The sequence below is a fragment of the Aotus nancymaae genome, unplaced genomic scaffold (assembly GCF_030222135.1).
Source record: "Aotus nancymaae isolate 86718 unplaced genomic scaffold, 86718_ANA_hifiasm-v0.15.2.pri h1tg000020l, whole genome shotgun sequence".
NCBI lineage: Eukaryota > Metazoa > Chordata > Mammalia > Primates > Aotidae > Aotus > Aotus nancymaae.
In genome coordinates, this window is record NW_026988432.1 from 40,966,075 (window position 1) to 40,984,609 (window position 18,535).

The 18,535-nt window shown below is 38.5% G+C and overlaps 1 protein-coding gene across 3 annotated transcripts in view; it reads right to left on the bottom strand.

The window, feature by feature from the left end:
- The window catches only part of ELP2 (elongator acetyltransferase complex subunit 2), a 48,095-nt gene that overhangs the window by 26,346 nt on the left and 3,214 nt on the right, over positions 1-18,535 (bottom strand). For all 3 annotated transcript variants that reach the window (XM_021670029.2, XM_021670030.2, XM_021670031.2), the window contains exons 3-11: positions 15,710-15,780; positions 13,490-13,646; positions 13,048-13,125; positions 10,767-10,831; positions 9,345-9,411; positions 8,717-8,857; positions 7,666-7,761; positions 6,495-6,595; positions 6,156-6,287 (exon numbers count right to left, since the gene is read on the bottom strand). In XM_021670029.2, coding sequence (XP_021525704.2) covers positions 6,156-6,287; positions 6,495-6,595; positions 7,666-7,761; positions 8,717-8,857; positions 9,345-9,411; positions 10,767-10,831; positions 13,048-13,125; positions 13,490-13,646; positions 15,710-15,780 — 908 coding nt within the window. The remainder of the gene's footprint in view (positions 1-6,155; positions 6,288-6,494; positions 6,596-7,665; positions 7,762-8,716; positions 8,858-9,344; positions 9,412-10,766; positions 10,832-13,047; positions 13,126-13,489; positions 13,647-15,709; positions 15,781-18,535) is intronic.

Sequence of the window (18,535 nt, forward strand, 5' to 3'; positions counted from 1 at the left end):
AATCATGGATGGGGATATATAATCCAGACACACAGATTATTCCTGAGGGAACAGCCAGCCAGGTAGACCGGACAAAAACCACTATAAGGTCTGTTTACCCCTGAAAATGGGGACTGCCTAACGTAATCTATAAATACCAAGTGTAACACCCCAGATGGGGCACCAAAATGCTTTGTATGTATGCCTTGTGAGACTGGCTTTGTGATGACAGGGATATTCACCTGCTGAATATGCCTGTTACCCAGGTCCTGGTAAATGCTATGGTTAAGAGGGTCCCTTCTACATGGGCACCCCATATGATGGTACTGCAGAATCGATAAACAGTTCAAAAAGCGTTATCAAACTGCCGTCTCAGCTTCTCCTCATGAGTCTTACAGATGCTAATAAAAACATTAGGTTAACAAAAAAATAGGGAAAGTAAAAGGAGTCAAGGACTCATCCCAGAAAGGTGGAAATTTTTAAATGGTTATTAATAAGGTGAATAAAGAAAACATTGATGCAATGAAACTAAGAAGAAAAACAAAGGGAAGAGTCATGGGACTCACACCAGCAGGATGGAAATCTTTAGATGGTTATTAAGAAGCAGAACGAATAAAATAGAAACTGATGGTGTTAAAACAAAGATCTTTGTGCAGAGACACGATCATGGCTCACTGCAGCCTCACCCTCCCTCCCAGGCCCAAGTGATCTTCCCACCTCAGCCTCTGAGTAGCTGAAAAAAAACCATTAAAAAACCAGAACTGGCCGGGCATGGTGGCTCACAGCTGTAATCCAAACACTTTGGGAGGCTAAGGAAGGTAGATCACTTGAGGTCAGGAGTTCGAGACCAGCCTGGCCAACATAGTGAAACCCCATTTCTACTAAAAATAAAATAAAATAAATTAGCCGGGCGTGGTGGTGGGCACATGCAATCCTAGCTACTCAGGAGGCTGAGACAGGAGAATCAACTGAACCGGGGAGGTGAGGGTGCAGTGAGCCGAGACTGCGCCACTGCACTCCAGCCTGGGCAACAAGAGCAAAACTCCATCTCAAAAAAACAAAAACAGAAGATACTAAATGGATTTGGATGGCCAATCGTTATTTCTTCACACTAAAGAATTAGCCACACCTGGCTAATTTTTGTATTTTTTGTAGAGACAAGGTTTGCCATGTTGCCCTAGCTTGTCTCAAACCCTGGGCTCAAGAGATCCATCCACTTCAGCATTCCTAAGTGTTAGGATTACAGGTGTGAGATACCATGCCTGGCCTAAAACAAAGGTATTAATACAACACTATCAAAGGTTGGCTGGACCAAAGGGAGTCCCTCCTGGTCTCCCACCATTAAAGGATGCCAAACCAGTTTACTGTATTTCTCCCAGTTTGGAGAAATGTTGAAAGCTGGAAGGTAGAGCAGGTCATGGTGGCCCATGCCTATAATTTCAGCACTTTGGGAGGCAGAAGCGGGTAGACTGCTTGAGCCCAGGAGTCTGAGACCAGCCTGGGCAACATGGCAAAACTCTGTCTCTACAAAAAATACAAAAATTAGCTGGGTATTGTGATGCCTACCTATAGTCTCAGCTACTCAGGAGGTGGAGGTGGAAAGATCGATTGAGCCCAGGAGGCTGAGACTGCAGTCAGCCAGGACTGCACAACTGTACCCCAGCCTAGGCAACAGAATGAGACCCCGTATCAAAAAAAAAAGAAAAAAAATGCTGGAAGGCAGAGACTACAATGAAAAATGTGATCTGGCCTGGGACAATAGTGGGGGAAACTAATGAAGATAAAGACTGACAAAAGGGCTGGAGTTTTTAGGCTCAACCCTCAGCAGCAAGGAACCCAAAGCTTTTTGCACAAGAAAGGGTAAAATGGTCTGGGGGTGAAGTTCCTGAAAAGAGAACATAAAAATGTAAGTGTTAATAGGATTAGGAAAGTTGGTATATTTGAACACACTTCATATGAAGTGGTTGCATCTCTTTTACCTGATTATATCATGGGAATAAATGTTGTTTCTGATTGGGGAATGTTTCCCCTACCTGGTAGTGTAAAACAGAAGGCATGTAAATCTGACCTTCAGGCAATATTAACTGGATATGCTAAATGGGAACCACAATTGCCTGAACCACAAAATGCAGAGTAGAAGCCAGAGTGCTGGGAAGGATAAATTCTCTACTTCATCACCCACTGTGGCAGAGCTCCTCAGGCTTATGGCTAAAGCCTCTGAGCACCTCCCAGTAACAACTACTGGGGTTTGGACTAGAGAATTTCCACTTGAGGGGCATTTACTGTCTTGTCCCTCAAGACATTAGCTGAAACTACCCCTATGATACCTGAAACACCCATACTGTCTCCGGTGATGTCAGAGAAACATTCTAATGGGGATGGCAGTGCCCAGAAGAGTTCCATAATAGAATGGAAATAGTTTATGCTACCTGCGGAATGCAAGGAGGAGATAACACAAGCAAAGAGTTTCTCTTCCCCTAGAACTGACTCCGGAACTGTGTGAAAAACTGCTGCATTCTGCAGTGTCGGATGAATAGCTCTCAAGAGCTGCTTAGTTAATAGATGGCAATTCCAAGGTAACTAATGCCAGGAAGAACTGCTCTGTTTGTCAGCAAGAGAGACAGAGACTGCTGATGACTACAAGACACAGACTCTGGTGGGAAGGCCATGAACATGGCTGGCAAGTAAGACTGATGCTAGTAGCCCTGGGGAACTATAAATGGGTCTTGACAGGAACTGAAACTGACTGTGTAGTAGGTTTTGCTTATCCAACGGAAGATAAAAATGCTCAATGTGCCATTAAAAAACCAGAACAGAAGATACTAAACTGATCTGGATGGCTGACCACATTTCTTCAGACCAAAGAATACACTGTACAGTTCATAATGTCCAACAATGAGCAGAAATATCTCCTCCTTAGAGTCATAGTTTGACAGAGAAGTAGAATGGGCAACTGAAACATTGGTTATCTAAAATAGGGGGAGATAAAAACATGAAGGGCTAGCTTATACACCTTCATGAGTGTGTACTCACACTCAACATGAGTGGAACTTGAGTGTCCCTGCTAGATTTTTTTGTTTTTCTTGTTGATGGGGAAGGGAGTTGGGGAGGATGCTGGTATGACTAATGTCCCTGCTGGGTTTTTTGTTTTTCTTGATGATATGGGGAAGGGGGTTGGGGAGGATGCTGGTATGACTATGCAGTTCTTGCCAAGGGAGGAGTACACTGGTAAAATGACTACGATTTTTTTCTTTCTTCCCCAAATCACCTTAAAAAAATTTTTTTTTAATTTATATTTTCTCCTCTACCTGATGCAGTGGTCCCAAGACTAGGGCTGCAAGAAGTGCTGAAACAGCAGGGATGATTTCTAAGAGGATGCACGCACACACACACACATAGGACATTTAACTATGTTTCTAAGCATTATATCAAAATTCCTAAGGCATGGGGGTAGGTTTGTACCTTTACCCCATCTAGCAAAATTGGGCCTAAAGGTGAAAATAGCTACATTGCCTGGTGGTAAAAACAGCTCACTAGTTCGGCATCTACCTAACCTTATCCTGTCTGAATGTAGTGGACCGAGGAGCTACTTGCTTGACTTGTATTACTGCCAGCAATCTAGACCAGCACAATGGCAATTCTAATGTTCCTTCAAAAGGCGAAAAGGTTTGGGTATTAATAAAGAAAGGAAAGTAGCAGCTGAGAGTAAAGAAATGAATAAATGGGTCATTGAGGAAAATTGAATATTACATTAACAACTCAGAAGAGAGTCTCAGAGCAAGAGATGACACTGTCTCTTAGCTCAATTATCTCAGATGTCTGAAAGAGTGAAGCTGTATATAATATGTACTGAGGCCACTCCTTTTGAAACCTGACAAGATTGGAGGAAATCTGCAAACCTGAGTGGCCTCATCCTGGGAGGCATTCATACACTATGATGGACTGGACTAATTATTGATTTTGCGTGTGTGCACACATTATTTTTTTTTTTTTGAGACAGGGTCTTGCTCTATTGCCCAGGCTGGAATGCAGTGGTTTAACCATGGCTCACCGCAGTCTCAACTTCCGAGGCTCACGCAATCCTCCTGCGTCAGCCTTCCAAGTATCTAGGACCACAAGCGCCTGCAACCATGCCCAGGGCTGCAGACGCATGGCTAATTTTTAAAATTATTTATACAGATGGGGATCTTCCTATGTTTCCCAAGCTGGTCTCGAGCTCCTGGGCTCAAGTAATCCTCCCACCTTGGCCTCCCAAAGCAATGGGATTACAAGCATAAGCCACCGCACCCAGCCTATATTTTTTTATGTAAAGGATCCCTGGCCTGAGGGATCCATGGCCTGAGATGTTATGTACATTGGTTTTCTTTGACAATAGTTCCTGGCTTAAAACTCCCACAGCCCTTGTTACAGTCTTCAGTTACAATGTTGGGTATGTTAGGCTTCAGGGGCAGGCCTCTGACCGACTGTCTCCTGACCACCTTTCACCTGCCCCAAGACAGGACTCTAATCTTCCCCACCTGTCTGATTGTACGTCTTAAACCCCACCATGAGAGGGTTCCACCCTGGGGGAAAAAATGCTGACATCATGAAACTGCCATAATAACCAAAGATGACACAGTTCAGGGAGCTTCCGCATAGCTAAGCACATGGAGGTTCCTGTAGGATGGTACGCCCAGGGAGGGCATGGAAGCTTGGCACCCCTTCTCCCATACCTCACCCTATATTCTCTTCTTCTGTTTCTTTTGCAATATCCTTTATAATACACCAGTAAGTGTTAAAAAATAATAACATAAAATACACTTATATAGCATCCAGTATGTGCCAGGCCTTGTTTTGCACATCATATAAATATTAACTCACTTAAGCTTCATAAAAACCCTTTAAGTAGGCTGGGTGCGACGGCTCATGCCTGTAATCCCAGCACTTTGGGAGGCCAAGGTTGGCGGATCACCTGAGGTCAGGAGTTTGAGACCAGCCTGGCTAACATGGTGAAACCCTGTTTCTACTAAAAATACAAAATTAGCCAAGAGTGGTGGTGGGCGCCTGTAATCCCAACTACTCAGGACGCTGAGGCAGGACAATCACTTGAACCTGGGAGGCAGAGGCTGCAGTGAGCCAAGATCGCGCCATTGTACTCCAGCCTAGGCAAAAGAACAAAACTCCGTCTCAAAAACAAAACAAAAAAATAACCCTGTAAGTAGCTGCTATTAACAATCCACATGCCAGATGCAGTGGCTCACACCTGTAATCCCAGCACTTTGGGAGACTGAGCAGGAGGATCAGGACCAGCCTGGGCAACAAAGCAAGACTCTGTGTCTACAAAAAAATTTTAAGTATTTGCTGGGTGTGGTGATGCACACCTATAGTCCCAGCTACTCAGGAAGTTGAAGCGCGAAGATTGCTTAACCCCAGGAGTATGAGGTTGCAGTAAGCTATGATCACACTAGGTGACAGAGTGAGATCCTGTTAAAAGAAAAAAAAAATCTATCCACATTTTACAGACGAGGAACCTGAGGCAGGGATTAACTAAAGTCCTCAAGGACACACAGCTAGTAAGTGAACCCAGGCTGTCTAGATCCAAGGGCCTGTGCTCTTGGCCACTCTGTTCTTGCTATCTAATATTCCCAAACTAGAAGCAGATCAGAAGCGTATCAGATTACAAAGTAAAAGAAGGAATGCTGTAGAGAGACAGTTATATGACTAAAGGGAATTTTTTTTTTGGAGACAGGGTCTTATTCTGTCACCAAGGCTGTTTTCAAACTCCTGGCTTCAAGCAAACCTCCCTTATCAGCCTTCCAAGTTGCTGGGATTATAGGCAGGAGCCACCATGGCCAGGTGTGCTCCTACTTATTGAATGTCAGTCATTTATTGTGACTGACATTCATTCAATAATAGGGACCTAGTAGTCCAACAAGACAACTAATTATGTTATCTATTTAAGAAGACAGGAAAGCTACACATTTCAGAAAAGTTCTCATTAAAAACTTCTATAGCTTAAAGAAATACAGTGCACTTACGTGGAAAATTTACCTACATGCAAATCTCAATACCTCAACAGTGTCTACAGAAAAAAGTTATGTCACTTTAAGTGCCTCTACTTGTTTCTGTAGGCGTTATGAGTAAAATATTATTTAGCTAGGATTCACTCTTGTTTTATTTAAATGTTCTTTTCTTACTGAGTTAATTGTATTCTGTTTCCAAAGGTGCAACGCTCCATGGAAAGCATGAGCAATGATCATGGTGCCATCTTCATTGAACTGGCAGTCATAAAATCCTAAAGTATTCCCACCAACTTCACCTACTCGAACCTGTATAGTAACAGACAGAAAACAATTCTTAGCCAATAGTCCACATTTCTCACAAGAGAAACCACTGATTCTAGAGATTGTTAAATTCCCAGTATTTTAACATACACAAAGAGTGAAAATTTGCAGGTCTATCAATATAGACTTGGGATTTAAATACAGAGTTCACAAAACTTAATTTTCTGTTCCTTAAATATCTAAGATTTTTACCTGTTCTAGCCAAACTCCTGACTCTTCATCTGGAGCCCAGAGAATCATGGTTTTATCCATGGAAGCAGACAATAATCTCATTGGCTGCTGTAGAACACCACCTAAAAAATAAAACCTAATCCCTTTAGGTGATCAACAAGCATCATGTTTGTAGATTACCAGAAAAAAAAAACATGGGTACTGCAAGAATGTTCACTGCAGCATTATTTGTAATAGCAAAAAAGTGCAAACACCACAAACGTCTACCATTAGAAGAAGAGATAAACAGGCTGTAATATATTCAGACAGTATTACTATACAATAAAGACAAATAACTAGAGCTTCACAAATCAATGTGGATACAGCTCTAAAACATAGTAAGCTAAAAAGGCAAGCTGTAAAAGAATACATATTGCTACTAAGTTTTAATAGCTATAAAACAATATTATTTATAGCTATATAGATATGTAGCAATGGTATAAAAACATGCATGAAAATGATATGCACTGAATTATTATGATTGCCTCTAGGGAAGGATGAAAGGGAAATGTTCAGAAAAGAATACAAAATGGGGTCTTCAATATCCATAATTCCAACTTTTTTGTTTTTTTTAATATAGCAAACATGGCATAATGTAAGGAAGAATTGAATGGTGGTTTGCCTAAAAATTAATTATTGCTGTTGCTGTCTTGGGGAAGAGGCCAGGGAAGAATGTGAGGCTATGCCTCACCTACCTGTACACTCAGCACCAGCCTGAACATGCACAGAACTATCACTCCATAATGGAGATAAAGGGCAAAAGAAAGACGGAAAAAGAGTCTTACATCCTCATAAATAATGTATCTCAGTGGTACCAACTTTGTTATTGCTGAGGGTAAAGGATCCAGTGAAGTTGGCTTGAGAGTCAGTTTTTCTTAAATCCCATAATAATCAAGTGGAAAGTTTTAAGAGAGAAACTTAATGGGCGTGTGGTAGTTTCAGCATCATGGCAGGAATCACACTTTTCCCACTTAGGAGTCCAGTGTTCAATAGAATTGAGTGTCCAGCAGAATAGGAATGCAGTATTATACTTTGCCAACTTGAAAATGTCATGTACTCATCATACTAAAAAAATTCTCCACTTGATTTGGTCAGCTTACCATGCCGTAAGATTTAACTGGAGTAAGGAATATGTGTATGCTTTTCTTCCTACCTTTGTAAAACACAGGTTGCCAGTGAACTGCATTTACCCAGTTTTCATGACCAGCTAGCACTGTCTCCAGAGTAACAGCAAAGGTTATTTTAACACCTATAACAAAAGCAGTGAAGGTATTATTTCCTCAAAGCTCTTCTAAAAAGAATATTTTCATAACCAAGCCAGTTGGGCAACTACGTAAAAAAAAAAAATTAGAACAAAATATGATAGTTGAGATTCAACAAAAAGAACATGCATTCTAAATTTCTTTAATCTCAACTACTGTTCAAAATTATAGGAGAAAAAGTTATTAATTTTTCCTTATATTTTGTTCTAGCTGGTAATAAGTAAGTATTAAGGAATATCTTCTAGTTTTAAAATTTTCTGAGACAGCTACTATTATATTACAATGAGGAAGGAAAAACAGACATGCCAGCATCCTTATTGTCCTCACTCATTATGAGAATTTAATAGCCTAAAATACTGATATGGTTTGGCTCTGTGTCCTCACCTTAATCTCATCTTGAATTGTAATCTCCATAATTCCCACCTGTCAAGAGAGATTGTCTTTTGTAGAGATGGGCGAGACCCCAACTCTATAAAAAATTTTAAAAATTAGCTGGGTGTGGTGACATAGTCCTAGCTACTCACTTTGGGAGGCCAAGGTGGGCAGATTGGCGGGCGGATCACCTGAGGTCAGGAGTTTGAGACCAGCCTGGCTAACATGGTGAAACCCATTTCTACTAAAAATATAAAATAATTAGCTGGGCGTGGTAGCTCATGCCTGTAATCTCAGCTACTCAGGAGGCTGAGGCAAGAGAATCGCTTGAATGTGGGAGGTGGAGGTTGCAGTGAGCCGAGATCATGCCATTGCACTCCAGCTTGGGCAACAAGAGTGAAACTCTGTCTCAAAAAAAAAAAAAAAAAAGAAAAAAGAAATTTCAGGTAGGAATCTAGGAATCTGACACTTGTGAAAAACTAACCTTCACACAGGTGTGTGGTGGGAAAAAAAATGAACCAACTAGGAGACCTAAGTATTTTTATATCAGATATTTTCATTATTACTCACTTTCATTTTCTACAGTAAAAGTATTTTCTTTCAGTCTTATGTTATTGTCATCCTGAGTTTCTAAAGATGTTGACTTTATGTACAGCTTCCATATTCTTATAAGGCAATCTTGTGAACCGCTTGCTAGGAAAAGATCTTTACCTAATTAAAAAATAAATTGTTATTAATTTTAAAACATTATATTGTGAAGTTTAGGTATAAGACATTTTTCTCTATAATACATATATTTCTAGGTTTCCTGAAAAAAATAATACTTTGTTTCCTTACCCTTCAATTCATTTGACCTATATTCATTTTTAGTAATATTGACAAATATGCATACAATACTAATACATGTTTAAAACATGTAGTACTCATATTTAGTCTACTAAGTTCTACAAAGAACTTTACAAGAAGGTCTGCATGTGAACAAGACAGCTAGTATCATCTAATAAATATCCATTTGTTTAATCCTCTACCACCCAACTAACAACTAACAAAAGGGATAAGCATCCTCCTTTCTCATTGGGGCAATAGAAAATCATGACATACAAATAAAAGTTAAAAATTAAAACATAAAAGCCTGCTTTCCTGGAAGTAATACATACTTGCTCCCATTATAGGTGCATTAGCAAAATTACATACTGACCAAAGGCTGCCCATTCCACTCCTCTAATCCAATCCTCATGTCCAGAGAGAGAGAGCACTTTCTGAAACTAACAAGATAAAAATCATTGGGCTTGATGTAAGAATTTAACAACTTCATATATACCAGTGACATCATTTGGTCTCGGACAGCCCTACTGCATTGCTCTTTTACTGAGAACACTATCTGATTAGACAGGAAAAAGCTTTCCTTTGGCAATGAAAAATCCATCACATAATATCTAAATCACTAACTGGAGCAACTCTGAGTAGTTAACATAGTATTTGTAATCTAAATATTTTAAATGTTTACAAGATAAAATGATACCTACTGTAGATACAATATAGAGAAAAGGTGGGCTGGGCACGGTAGCTCACACCTATAATCCTAATACCTTGGGAGGCTGAGGTGAGACTATCACTTGAGGCCAGGAGATTGAGACCAGCCTGGGCAAAAAAGTGAGGCCGTGTCCACAAAAAATTTAAAAATTAGCCAAGCATGGTGATACACGCCTGTGGTCTCAAATACACAGGAGACTGAGGCAGGAGGACTGCTTGAGCCCAGGAAGTCAAGACTACAGTGAGCCATGTTCTCACCACCGTACCAGCCCAGGAGACACAACAAGAAAAAAAAAAAAAACAGCAGGGTGTGGTGGCTCACGCCTGTAATCCCAGCAGCACTTTGGGAGGCCAAGGTGAGCACATCACTTGAGGTCAGGAGTTCGACACCAGCTTGACCAACATGGAGAAACCCCATCTCTACCAAAAATACAAAATTAGCCGGGCATGGTGGTCCATGCCCGTAATCCCAGCTACTTGGGAGGCTGAGGCAGGAAAATTGCTTTAACCCAGGAGGCAAAGGTTGTGGTGAGCCAAGACTGCACCATTGCACTCTAGCCTGGGCAACAAGAGCAAAACTCCGTTTAAAAAAAAAAAAGTTGAATAGATGGACTTTCACAACCATTTTTAACCTTCTTATAGAATGCAAAGAAACAAGTATCCTCACTATTAAATAAGTCTAGAGTTAGCCAACCCCTTTCTAAATTTCTCTCCTTTAGTTTAACTACTCAAAGTATAAGAAAAGCTCAGAAGGGCAAATAAACACTACTAGGAATGCTTCACTGTAGGTATGTTATATCTCATTTAAATTTTTAAGAGGAAAAACAACTACCACAGCATCTTCCATCTCTTCTCCCCCACCTAATGACCTGTTTCCCCCTAACAACTCTGAGCCTGATGGTCAAGGCAGTGGTTACTTCATGTTCAGAGTAGACAACCATCTTAACAGAGGACTGTCAAAAAAAGATTCTTCTATTGGACTACTTTGGTTGATTAGAACATTCCTAAAATTCTATAGTCTGGATATAGTCTGTATTGAGATATAACTAAGCAGAACATAATTCCAGCCTCTTAATAATATTATTACCTGATCATTTTGTTGAGCAAATAAGTGAATTCTGCAATCATCATCGCCACATGCTAATACTGGTACTGGGGAGGCAGGAAAAAAAACGGGCTTTACTGTGAGTTCTCTATTCCACTACATGTTATGATTATCAACTACACTGGATTATAAGGTCTAAGTAAAGAATCCTGACTTCTATTTCCCACACCACTACATGAATAATTGATAATGCTCAAGCTCTGCAGGAATACAATGAACATTCTAAAATGTCCTATTCAGTGGTTACTTGGTAAATAATGACTATTAAATGAGAATCCAGTCCTTCCCTCCATTCGATGCCACTTATGATAGAAGAAGTGGAAAAATAAGCTCAAGAGCAAGTAGAGAGCATTTTCACCATGTCAGCCAGAAGACCAAGATGAAAAGTTATTAAGACAACTAAATAATGAACAGCTACTATGAGCCCCAGCATTATGGCTACTGTACATAGATTTAAGGGTATGTTTGTTACTTTGAGGACCTTATATTTTGTTTGAAAACCTTGTTTTATTTTGTTTAAAACAAAATAAAAGGCTGGGTGCAGTGGCTCACGCCTGTAATCCTAGGGCGTGATCCTTTGGGAGGCTGAGGTGGGCGGATAACCTGATGTCAGGAGTTTGAGACCAGCCCGGCCAACATGACAAAACCCTGTCTCTACTAAAAGTACAAAAATTATTTGGGCATGGTCTGTGATCCCAGCTTCTCAGGAGGCTGAAGCAGGAAAATCACTTGAACCCAGGAGACAGAGATTGCAGTGAGCCAAGATCACACCACTGCACTCCAACCTGGCTAAAAATCTATACAAGGCTATTAGCAGGCATGGTGGCATGTGCTTGGAGTCCCAGCTACTCAGGAGGCTGAGGTGAGTTGTGATCACACCACTGCACTCCAGCCTGGGCAATAGAATGAGACCCTGTGTCAAAAAAATAAAAAATTTAAAAAGCTATGCAAGGGGATCCGGATGCAGTGGCTCATGTCTGTGATCCCAGCACTTTGGGAGGCAGAGGCAGGAGAACCACTTGAATCCAGGAGTGCAAGACCAGCCTTGGGAACATAAAGAGACCCTGTCTCTACAAGAATAAAAAAATTAGCTGGATGTAGTGGAGCATGCTTATAGTTCCAGCTACTTGGCTAAGGTGGGAACATCACCTGAGCCCAGGAGTTTGAGGCTACAGTGAGCTATGATCACCACTGCACTCCAGCCTAAGTGCAATCTCTAAAATATAAATAAATAAATTTAAAATTTTAAAATTTAAAAAAGCTATGAAAGATGTGACTGTAAAATTATTTTCTTTATAAAGACGTGACTGTAAAATTATTTTCTTTAATAAGATGAAAAAATCATTAATAATTTGCTTTACCAAAGGGCAGCCCTAATGACTCTGCTAGATAAAACAGGGACTTTTTCTTAGGACATGCCTTGCCACCAAGTGTGCTTTTCAAAGATTTTCTTACTTTCGATCAACTACCAAAAAACAAACAAACAAACAAACAAACAACACTCCAGTCACTTGGCCTGAATGCAGATGGAATAAATGAAATTCTGTGTTTGATGCCAGAATGTATGCAGCTTCTCTTTCCACAGAGCCTTGCACAAAATGGAAGCATAAAATGAAACCATGGAGTCACAGTGCCTGCTACAGAGGGCAAGAGAGGCTGATGGCTTCAAGGTCCTGCCTCTCTCTATTTGGCCTATCTTCCAGGTAATTGCAGAGGCAAAGAGGTTGACTCACTCACACTGGCTATTATCTTTGTAGAAGATACTCAAAGATAAGTACAGATGAGTTTCACAGCAAAAGGGAAATTTTTCTGTTTGGAGATTTTAAGTTGTCTTGGGCAAAGTGTCATTACGCAGGATGTGAAGGAGCTATCATTTTCAGAGAAATGCTCACTTGCTATCTTCATTCAACACTTTTTCAATTTACCCCAGACCTTCACCTTCTAAAGAATTAGATACTTTCTCCAAATTAGATCTATGTACATCCACAGTATATTTGATAACAGTATCAATGTTGAGTATATAGTAAGTCAAATTATCAATAGCTATCAAAATCCTAATAAGCCCCCCTTAACTTTATGTTCTATACTAAGATTATTTGAATAGTATAATAAAAGTATGTTATTCACATCTTAACTTGCTTCATAGAAACATTTAGGCACAAAATTAAATTAAGACCCAATATATTTCGTTTAGGTTCTAATCATATGACAATATGCAAGTATACTGCTCTAACTTTTAATATATACTTAGCAGGATACTCACCATCAGTATTTGGCAAAAAAGACAAGCAGAGAGCCAGAGCAAATCCATTTCCAAAGTTTAAAGTCTGAAGGCATGTTACTAAGAAATAATAGAAAACACCATGAACAACTACCTCAGAGCTTAACCAACCGGAGAGGTGGGTAACATCATCACAGTCCCGGGTAACAGCACAGAGATGAGATAAGTCAATCCTGAGCCCCCCACCAACCATGTGAAGTTAAATAGCCAAATTTTAACAATGTTACAGAGAGTAAAATGACTTACATGAAAAAATTCTGGCATAGAGAATTTTAAGTAAGTGTAAAAGAAAATTTTAGATTAGAATTATAATATTTTTTAAGTTGCTTGAAAGTTTTAAAAAATTATATATATGCTCTTCTAGTTGTCATTCATTTGATAAATATTATTTCGTTTGTCTGGATTATCATGTCTTCAAACCTACCTTCTGAACCCTTTTTAGACCAGAGTCGAACAGTACAATCTGCAGCTGCAGAAACAATCAGTGTACATAATGCAGGATCTGATGTCCTCCTCTGGTAAACAGCATGCACCGCATAAACAGGTCCTTCATGGCCTTGAAAATGGACTGCTTTTAAAAGCTGAATCAGAAAGAATGACAGAAGCATTGTGGGGAAAAAAAGGAATTTTTTTAACCTTTATTTAATTGGATAAAGGTACCAATAAAACGCCTGACCAGAAATGGGTCCTCTAAGTTGAAAAGTATAAAACTTTTCAAGAAGTCTGTCTGACCATATCAACAACACATAAAACGTGTATACCCTGTGACACAGCAATCTCATATCTAGGAATCTACTCTGAGGAGACAACAGCACTAGGGTAACAAATATTAAAGACAAATGAATATTTACCACTATTTATAATAGTGAAAAACTGCAATCAACCTAAACTTAAAGACAGGCAACTAATTAAATTACTATAGACATACAATGTAGCCAACAAAAAGGATAATGTAGATAAATATATGCTTATTACCATGGCAAGATGTCCATGACATTGGTGTTTCTGAAGAATATAGGTCAGCTTTGTGGAATATTCCTCCATTTGGATTGATTAGTCTGATTTTCATTATGAATAGATTTAGGATATACATTCTGACAGCATTACTACATAAGCATATCCCATCAGGAGGCAAGTGATTTCAGTTTGTCCAAGTTTTAGTGAAGCTAACCTTCATATTTAGTAGAAGTATTATCTGCCAGGTTTTTTCACTGTGGTGTTAATTTTTTTTTTTTTTTTTTTTTTTTTTTTTAGTGCTGAGTATATTTTGGGATTGAGTAAACATTCTATTCCCCACCAAACTTTTACTAAGTACTTTTAGCATCCACTCAGGATACTGGCCTAAATCAAGTAGGTCTGCAAAATAAAAAAATAGCAAAGAGAAGTGGGAAATTCCATTTGCTTATCAAGTCTATCTGCTTGTCATCAAGATTATTCCCTCTGGCATTTCTTCTACTGATGTTTCGGGTTTTTCTTTTTTAAGTTTCAAGTGTGTGATATTCCACCACTTCTTTTAAAAGGTATCTTCTATGAACTCTCTACTGAAATACTGGTGCTCCTTCAATGTCTTTTCAGTTGTTTTTCCAATTATAATACTTACTAAAGAAGGTATGTAATACTCACATATAAGGGTCTGTACACTAACTTTCTTTAGAATCATTAGCCTTTGACTTCTTGGAAAAAAAACACTTAACCCAGGTGTGGTGGTATGTGTCAGCAGTCCGTTACTTGGGAGGCTGAGGTAGGAGGATCACCTGAATCCAGGAGTCCCTGGCTATAGTGCACTAACATCATACCTATAAATAGCCACTGCACTCCAGCCTGGGCAACACAGCCAGATCTCACCTCAAAAAGGTTTAAAAAAAACCCTCAGATACAGTATAATCTCTGTTATGCATAATAATACACATATACCTAGAGATGTGGAATGACTTTCATCAGAAAGTTAACTCTGCTCAGATTTTGTATAGGTTTTTCCTTCTTTATACTTTTCATATTTATAATCTTTTTTTATTTTTTACAAGTCTGTCATTACCCCCTAAAAATATTAAATCTATTGAAAACACTCATTTCACATCTTTAAGCACAGTTATCAGATAATTTTTAAAAACATAATATGACAGAAGTATGGGGTAGCACTGAGGAGAGTCTTGTAAGTCTATATTTGTATAGCAAAAGCATTGAAAACAGATCAGTAAGAACAGTTTGAAAATCATTCCAAAATGACAGGAAATTCACAGAGACAGTTAACAGCATACAAATATGGGAGTAGAAATCAGAGCAAAGGGTACAGGGCCTGTGTAGTACGAAAGATACAGCATTTGCATTGCTGATGAGCAAGATTTGGGAAATGTCATAAAGGAATAACACAGTTAAACTGAAGGAAAAAATTAAAAATAAAAGTAAATGTAACAGTCATTTCTGAGACCAGCCTGAGCAACAAAGTTAATACCCTATCTCTACAAAAAAATACAAAAATCAGCCAGGCATGATGTCAGGCACCTGTAGTCCCAGCTACTCAGGAGGCTGAGGTGAGCCATGATCTTCGCCACTGCACTTCAGCCTGGGTGACAGAGTGAGACTCTGCCTCTTAAAAAACAAACAAACAAGATTATTTCTTATGATTATAAACATGTCTACCCACCTGATTATCCTCTATTTCCCAGTGAATCACCTGATTATCAGATCCTCCAGAAACTAATTCAGTAGAAGAGGCTGAAAAAAATTATATTTCAGTAAATATCTTTATTCATTTTTTTCTGCAATTTTTTAAAGTTTCCAAGCTATACCAAAGAACAATATCCCTGTACCCGCTACCTAGATTTACAAACTGGTAACATTTTGCCATATTTGCTTAACATCTAACTCTTCATATATATATAAACACACACACACACACATATATATATACACACATATATACAACTTTTTTAGGAGGCAAACTACTTAAAAATAAGTAGCAGACACTGTGATCTCTGATCCTCAAAGACCATATATCTCCTAAGGATGAAAACACTTTCCTACATTACCTCAATACAATTATCACATTCAAGAATTCTAACATTGCTAAGTATTATTACGTAACATACAGTCCATATTAAAATGTTCCAATTGTCCCAGTAATGCCTTTCATAACTTTGTTTGGGATGCAGAATCTAAGGAAACACACTGAACATGGATATCACATCTTTTTAGTCTTCTTTAATCTAGAACAGTTTCCTACTCCCCCTCATTTTTGTGAAAATGACAGTACCCAGCAGTTGTTTTGCAGAATGTCCCTCAATCTCTGTTTGACTGTTTCCTCATGATTAGATGCAGGCTAAACACTCTTGGCAGGAACATTATATGAAATGTTGTAGTCAGGTGCTACTATCAAGAATATGACTTATTTTTGAAATTAGAGACATACTTCAAAATAGATCTTTTAAACACTTGCAACTTCTCAGTGATAACAGAAGAAAAAATAGTACCAAAAAAGGGGCAAATAACCTAATTTGGGCTTGAATTTTCTTTTTATTTGTTTCAGAGAAGCAGCTGGCATAGTCTAAAGAGCATTAGATTTGTACTCAGAAGGCCCAGGTTCAAGTCCTAACTCTGCTGCCAGCCAACTGTGATCATAGGCTTCAACTTCATGCATCGCAGAAATTAAGCCACTTAACAAACTATATGATTTTAACAATGTCTATACATAAGAGTAATATGTTAAAATTCAGACATTATAAAAACACAAAATGATATTAAAATTTTATTTATCACTGATAAAGGATTGGAAAGGCTATCTGCATTATCTGGCAGTTTGATTAAAGGAAATCAATCATAATAGTTATAGATCACAGTAATAAGCAATTCATTTTATGTAACCTCACTTTTAAAGGGAAGATAAAATATACAAGCCCAAATTAATATTTTATAACAAATCCCTATACTGAGAGTCAGTCTTTGATGTTATTTGGTGGCAATTAATATAATTACAATTGTGTTTTATTATCCACACTAACAGCCACCCCTTGTACCATTTAATGATTTTTATTGACCTGACATGTGACTAATCCTACAGAAGCAAATGAAGTAGCTTATTAAACTTTTTTAAACATCATTTATAAAATCATAGCAAAGTCTTAATAATTTAGGAAATTCTGCATTTGTGCCTAGCTCAAAATGCCCTCAAATGTTTGTGGAATGAAAAATAAAACTAATTCAGAATCCATAACAATACTACAGTAAGTATATTTAAGACAACTAAAGAACTATCATAGGATTTTGGGAGCACCATCTAAAGGCAACCAATATTTCAACTGAAAATTCTGGAGTCAGAATCTTAGAAATGGAAGAAACCTGGAGATAATCTTGTCCAGAAATCTTCAAAACATTTGGTCTTAGAATTCCTTTATAGTCTTAAAATTTGTGAGGACCCCCCAAAAGCTTTTGATTATATGAATCATATGTACCAATATTAACTACATTGGAAATTAAAACTGAGAAATATAAAAAATACATGTGTAACCATTTACTTAAAAATAACAATGGGTTCCACGATATGTTAACATACATAACATTTTGATGGGGAAAAACCCCAATGGTTTCCAAAACAAAAAACTAACGAAAAAGAGGAACTCTTTCACATTTCTACAAATCTCTTTAACATACAATTTTATTTGAATATAGCTGGATTTTCCTATCTGCTTCTGTATTTAATCTGCTGCAGTATCATACATCATGTGGCTGCTGGAAAACACTACATTCATGACAGAATGAGAATGAAAACTATGAATAACTTCTTGATATTATTATGAAAATAATTTGATCTCATAGGTCTTAAAAATAGATTCTAAGACTCCCTTTTTGTAGTCCAATCTTTTACTTTTCAGACGTAACTAAGGTGCAAACTACGGTCAATAGAGATGAAATGTCTTGCCTAAAAAAGCAATAGCTGGCCAGGTACAGTCATACCTGTAATCCTAGCACTTTGGGAGGCCATGGAGGGAAGACTGCTTGAGATTAGGAGTACAGAGGAGCCTGGGCTACGGCGCTGTCTTAAAAAAAAAATTACTAGAGAGGTATCATGCCACACACCTGTGGTCCCTGCTACTGCAGGGAACTCTGAGGGAGCCACTGCATTCCAGCTTGGGACAAGTGAGATCCTGTCTCTAAAAAAAATAAACATTCTAGTCTCCAGCCAGTTAGCTAAAAAAAAAAAAAAAAAAAAAAAAATCAAAAATTTAAAATAATAAAAGAAAAAACAATAAAAAGAAAAAGCTATAGCTTGTTTGTGGCAGAAACAGACCTAGAAGCTGAGTCTCTGAATCACAGCCTCAGTGTAGGCCCTGCTTACAAGTTTTTAAAAGTTTATGGGCAACTGGGGAGGTGGGATGGGATTCTGCCATAGTCTAGGGCTACACTACCCTCATCCTAAGCACTGCTGTATAATCCAAGCTTCAACATCTACAAAGTAAAAATACAGTTCAGATAT